Source organism: Gracilinanus agilis, chromosome 1, assembly GCF_016433145.1.
Source record: "Gracilinanus agilis isolate LMUSP501 chromosome 1, AgileGrace, whole genome shotgun sequence".
Taxonomy (NCBI): domain Eukaryota; kingdom Metazoa; phylum Chordata; class Mammalia; order Didelphimorphia; family Didelphidae; genus Gracilinanus; species Gracilinanus agilis.
Genome location: NC_058130.1, coordinates 725,384,065 through 725,390,364, shown reverse-complemented (window position 1 = coordinate 725,390,364; position 6,300 = coordinate 725,384,065). Strand labels below are relative to the sequence as shown.

General features: G+C 53.6%; 1 protein-coding gene across 1 annotated transcript in view; it reads right to left on the bottom strand.

Annotated features, from left to right (window-relative positions):
- Positions 1-6,116: 6,116 nt before the first annotated feature.
- Positions 6,117-6,300, bottom strand: part of GTPBP3 (GTP binding protein 3, mitochondrial) — a 9,041-nt gene continuing 8,857 nt past the window's right edge. Inside the window, exon 6 of the mRNA XM_044685333.1 lies at positions 6,117-6,284. Within this exon, the coding sequence (XP_044541268.1) occupies positions 6,117-6,284 (168 nt within the window). The remainder of the gene's footprint in view (positions 6,285-6,300) is intronic.

The following is a 6,300-nucleotide window of genomic DNA, read 5'->3' as shown; positions in this document are numbered from 1 at the left end:
CAGAGGGCCCCTATTTTCTTCATGCTGTGATGCTCTGATTCTAAGTGTAAGTCCCTAATAAAAGATAATCGACCCCAGAACACCAGTTTCATTCATCCTTTCTAGGAGGGGCCTGGCACCTTCCTGATATCCGGCCCCCTCGTTGACTGCCCCACTGAGCCACCCCACTCGTCACCAAGACCCTCCTTCACCCAAGACTCCCCAGCCAGGATGGCGCTGCCCACCTAGGGGTTGGTGGCAGTAATGGGGCCAGCCCTGAGGTTCAGGGACTATGGCTATGTCCAGGCCTGGCCCTGGACAGCCAGAAGCAAGGGAACTCGGACCTCAGGGCCAGGTGGGAAGTGGGGCAGAATGAGTCACCCCAGGAGGAGCCTTTCTCAGGCCCAGCACGGGTGTGAGGTGACAAAGAAGCTATTTATTCAAGACAAGGATATTTCCGGAGAGCGGAAGTCTGGGCGGGAAAGACGCCTGCCTCTTGAGGATGCACTGGGCCTGGCTGGGGGCCTGCTGGGGCACAGAGTAATGAGGAGGAGGGGATAGACAGACCCCAGGCTTTCCCCTGGACTTGGTGCACTAGACACGGCAAGGAGAGCGGGCCCACAGAACGCAAAATTAGAGTCGAGTTAGCAGGAGTCAGATGGCCTTGGGACCAGGCCCAGGAGGCTCCTACCAGGGGCTGAGGCTAACCCTCATCCATAAAGGGAGCCACAGTTATTGCTTCTTCCCCCAGTGTCCTGGCTAAGCCTTGAGTTGCCCAGAGGGCAGGAAGATGACAGCCTTAGGAGGGGAACCAGTGACTCAGTTCTGGGAGGCGGCATTCACTGGGGCAGTCAAGAGTTCTACTTGAAACCTTTACTTTACACAAATCCATCGCCTTCCCTGGCTCTGTTTCTTTCTCTTAAAGAGAAATGACTTCTAAGCTCTCTTCCATCTCCACCAGCCCACAATCCAAAGTCCTTCCTGCCTCTGATACCTCATGCTCAAAGGTTCTTACCAGCCTCACCTCTAATCTGTCATTAATGTTCTCTGACATTCCATGTTCTGGGACCTCTCCAAGCTCTCACATTCTAGGTTCCAAGGTCCCTTCTCCTCTCTCTGACATTCCAGGTTCTCTGGCTCCTCCAAGTTCTCACATTCTAGATTCCAAGGTTCCTTCTCTTCTCTCCATGTTCTAGGGTCCCTCCAAGTTCTCACTTTTTAGGTTCCAAGGTCTCTTCTCTCTGACATTCCATGTTCTCTGGCCCCTCCAAGTGCTCACATTCTAGGTTCCAAGGTCCCTTCCCCCTCTGACATTCCATCTTCTGAAGCCCCCCCAAGTTCTCACATTCTAGGTTCCAAGGTTCCTTCCCCTCTATGACATTGCATATTCTAGGACCTCTCCAACCTCTCATTTTCTAGGTTCCAAGGTCCCTTCCCCCTCTGACATTCCATCTTCTGAAGCCCCTCCAAGTTCTCACATTCTAGGTTCCAAAGTTCCTTCTCTTCTCTCCATGTTCTGGAACCCCTCCAAGCTCTCACATTCTAGGTCCCAAGGACCCTTCTAGCACAGCCGTTCTGGTTTTTAAGGTTCCTTTCAGACCCACTGTTCTCGATAGTAAAGTCCGTGTTCCATAGTCGAAGTTCCATCTCTACTCAGACATCCTACCTTCTAATATTGGATACAATTACTCTAGTTCTTAGCATCCGCACGGCTCCTTTGGGGGATGTTAAATTACCAGCATTGTAGCATTCTGGAACTACTATCTATGTTTGTCCACCCCATTTCCTGAGATCTCTTAGAGCCAGAACTTGGGCTCTAGGTCTCAGTGACTGTAGGATTCTTTCTTCTTCAATGGCATTGGTCTTGATAGAGGGACCTTTCCTCCTCCAAATCAACAAGGCATCTTGAGGCTTCCTACTGTCCCCTGACTACCTAGGACCCCCAAGACCTACCCTCCCTCAGCAGTTCTAAGACCAGGGACCTGCCCTTCGGTGCCCCGTTGGCTCCAGGCACCTCGCAGGCAGGAGGCACCCTTCCCACCCCAAGCCTTCCAAGCCTGACTTTGCAAGGTATCTACTGGTCAGCACTCCCCTGCCAGTCCAACGGTCTGTCCGCCCCTGTAACCCCCAGACAGAAACGAGGGTCTCTTTTTGTCCCGGGGCAGGCAGATGGGAATTTTGTGTTGTTGACGTCTCTTTGGCCCTCAGGCCCCACCCTCTACCCTCTGCCCTGGCTCGGCTCCCATAGCAGGGGCCTCACCAGGCTGCTGGGGGATTTCCTACCCCCTCTATAAATAACGAGGAGGGGCAGTTTCCGACTGGGCCTCATGATTCTTGGAAAAAAACGGAAAGCTGGCCAAGCTCCTTTGACCTGGCCCTCCCCAGGAGCCCCCAGCACCCTTCACCATAGAGGATTGGGAAGCCTGAGGGGAAAAGGAAGTTTGGGGGTTCCTGGGAAGGGGCTACCTTCCAGAGAATCAGCCCATTTCCTCTGAGGTTCCTGCACCTGAGGGCCCAAAGACTTGAGCAAAGAACAGTAGACTCCTGGCCTAAACCAAACTGGCTTGAGAGTCTACCTGCCATCTTGCCCTGAAAATGAACATGACACTCCGTGCTCTGGGGGAATTCGGCCTTTAATAAATCTACTTTTCCTAGGGGAGTACAACTGAGTAGGAGGAAGGTTTTGCCCTGTCCCTGACTGGGAAGGCATAGGAAGAGGGATCAGGAATCAGGGAAGTTTTCAAGGCTCTGCCCTTGTACTTAGTCAACTGCTTTTTTAAAAAAGCATTTGGCTCTTGGGAAGCAGTGTGGTCCAATGGAGAGAGCCCTAGAGGCAGGGGACCTGGGTTTAAATTCCGCCCTTCTCTCAGCCTCATTTTCCTCTGTACAAATGAGAGGTCCTTTCCGATGGACCTTCTTATCTCTCTAATTAACAGCAATTAGTTGACCTGTCCCAGAATCTGAGAGCCAGGAGACGGACTTCAAGTGGTTATCCAGTCCCTCCCAGAGCGAAAGGAAACTCAGCAGTCCCTGGGCAACTCATTATGTTTGGGGACGATACCTCCCCGCCTTCAGAATTTGCCTGTTTGACTGGTGCCCATTGCTACTGACCTGGCTCTCTAGGGGCCATGTTCTGCCCAGCAGGAAGCTGGTGTGACGACGGTGGACGTCCTATGAGATGGACTTGAAGGGATTGGCTGTGTTTAATTGGAAGAAGAAAAGCCTGGGAGGGGGAAGAGAGGGACACACGACAGCCTCCATGTTTAACTCTCCAAAGTACCATCTTGTGAAAGTCAGTCAGGGGCAGCTGGGTGGCTCAGTGGATTGAGAGTCAGGTCCAGAGATGGGAGATCCCGGGTTCAAATTTGACCTCAGACACTTCCTACCTGTGTGACCCTGGGCAAATCCCTTAGCCCCCATTGCCTAGCCCTTACTGCTCTTCTGCCTTAGAACTAATACCCAGTATTGATTCTAAGATGGAAAATAAAGGTTTTAAAAAAAATTTAAAAAAGGAAAGAAAAAAAGAAAGTCAGTCAATAAACCTTCGGTGTCTACTGTGTGCCCAGCCCTGGGGACACAGAGGCAAAAGACAGACCCTGACCTCAAGGAGCTCACATTCTAACAAGAGACAACATGCCAACAACCACAGGGGAAATAATCACCGGAGGAAAAGCTGTAGGATGAGAGAGATCAAGAAACACTTCCTATAGGAACAGGGGGTTGTAATTGGGACTTGGAGGAAGCCAAGGAAAGCAAGAGAGTTTCAACTGTGGGGACAGCCAGGGAAATGGGGTGCCTATGCTCAAGGAGCAGCAAGGAGGCCAGTGCCACTGGACAGCAGAATCTGGGATGTGCAGAAAGTCAGGTTCAAGAAGGCTGAAAAGGTATGTGGAGGTGGCGTGAGGGGAAAGGGCATGGTGGACCCCAAAAGTCAGAGGTTTTTCATTTGCTCCTGGAGGTGAGAGGAGGCCCTTGTCCGGGAGGAATGAGTCTTGCTGGGCTTGGTCCAGAATCTGTCTTGAGAGAAAGACTTTCCTGAAACAGAACTATCCGCCGCTTAGGGAGGCAGGGGGTTCCTTCCCTCCTTCCACAGGCCCAACAGCCAATCTTGGGAGGGTCTTCTCGGTGCGTAGTGGGTACCTTCACGCATTTTCCTTCATTTACTCATTGATGCTGCAGAGGGAGGGAGGAGAATTCTGTGCAGGTATCCTTTCCAACTAGGATTCTTGGATTCTAGGCAAGGGTCCTGGTTTTAGGGGGTTTGTTTTTGAACAATTTGAGGAGGCAGCTCAGTGGCTCAGTGGATGGCTCAGAGCCAGACCTATAGACAGAAGGACCTGGGCCCAAATCTGGTCTTAGACACTTCCTAGCTGTGTGACTCTGGGCAAGTCACTTAACCCCTATTGCCCAGCCCTTACCACTCTTCTGCCTTGGAATCAATACACAGTATTGACTCCTAGATGGAATGTAAGGGTTTTTAAAGAAATAAAAAATAAAATAAATGTTTACAATTTTAAAAGATAATTTCAGAACTATTTTAGCAGAGCTGGTTTCCTAGGTAATTCTCTGTAGTTAAGGCTTATTTTTAACATTCATTTAAAAATTTTAATCCTGGGTATTTAAATGCAGCCTGATACTCACTAGCTATGTGACTCAGGGCGAGTCATCAAACCCTTTTGCCTCTGTTTACTCAACTGTAAAATGAGGATAACACCAGTGTGTACCTTGCCAGGATGTTAGGAGGATGCAATGAGATGTATATAAAGTGCTCGGTGCTGACACACAGTAGGAGAACATAAATGCATATTCCCTTCTCTTTTCCTCCCCTCCTTGTTTTTAGGCGTTTAATGTGATTCTGAGAAGGGGTCCAAAGGCCTCGGCAGACTCCGGGACACTGAAAAGACGAAGAACCCCAAACGCACGGACAACCCAGCAGAATTGCTTGTCAGCTCCTGGAATGGGACAAGAATCATGGAACCACGGGGAAAAAAATTTAAAAATAAAAAATAATTTTTTAAAAAGACTCAGAACCCCTGCTTGAGAACAAAAGGCAGCGCGTGACGGTGGGAGGAGCACCAGACCCAGGAAGGAGGAAACCCTGGGTTCTCCACCTCTGCCTTCGACCCTTGCCGCGTGACCCTGGGCAAGCCATTCCACCTGAACCTCGGCTCCCTCACCTGTAAAATGGACATCACAGCATCTATCTAACCAGGCACCATGGAGGTAAAAGGAGGTGGGAAGCCCGCGGCAGAGGGGGGCTGCTGGGAGAGTCCCTATTTTGCAGATGAAGAAGCTGAGGAGTCGCTTGGGTGCCGTCTCCCAGGCCAGGGCCCTTTCTGGGGTGCTGCAGCGCGCTTGGTCTACGTGGAGCCTCGGGCACAGCACAAGAGGCCGCACAGCCTGGGAAGGCTGGACGGGGGCCCTGAGCCAGGGAAGCTGGTCCCCATCCCTCGAGCCCCTCGCCTGGCCCGCGGGGCCTGCGTGCCTTGGAGAAGGCCCCGGGGAGAAAAGGTCGAGGCAGGGGACCGTCCCCTCCCAGAACAGGAAGCCAGGCCCGGGAGCTCACCGCCAGGAAAGGGACCCTTGAGGAGGAACAAAGCCGGGCAGGGAGCGGCCCAGAGGCCAGCTGGGGCCAGGACTTCACGCTCCTGCCCACGGCCCCCTCCCCCCGGGCCTCCCCCCCATGGCCCCCTCCCCATGGCGTCCTCCCCCCGGGGCGGCCTACGGTGTCGATGGGCCGTGTGGAAGCCGAGGTCTGCGTTCTTTTCTCTTTTACCACGAGGGGCAGCACGGCAGGAGATGAGGAGATGAGGAGGGGCTGCGCTGGGAGATGGAGGTGACACGCAACAAAGGATTTCAGTCAAACATAGTTTTCAAAAAGTCTGTTTATTATCAGGCGTCCGTCCAGGCCAAGGAAAGGCCTTGAGTGCAGAGCCGCTCCAGGAGACTCCCGAAGGCCCCGGGCCCTTCCCTCCCTCCTCGGGAGGCCCCCCGTGCCGTGCCGGGGAGAGCCCAGGCTGTGCGGGGAGAGCCCAGGGGAGAGCCCAGGCTGTGCGGGCAGGCCGGCCGGGGGCAGAGCACGTCTCCAGACAAAGCCCAGGCCCCGGCCTGCCACCCCAGAGTCCCTCCCGGAGGCTTCACTTGCCGATGCAGAAGTCCCGGAAAATGACCTCCAGGATCTGGTCGGGCCGGCCCTGCCCGGTGAGGCGGCCCAGCTGCCTCCGGGCCTCCCTCAGCTCCTCGGCGGCCAGCGCCAGGTCTCTGGCCCTGCTTCGCCCGTAACCACGCAGGGCTTCGAGGCAGCTCTGCAGGTGGTGGCGG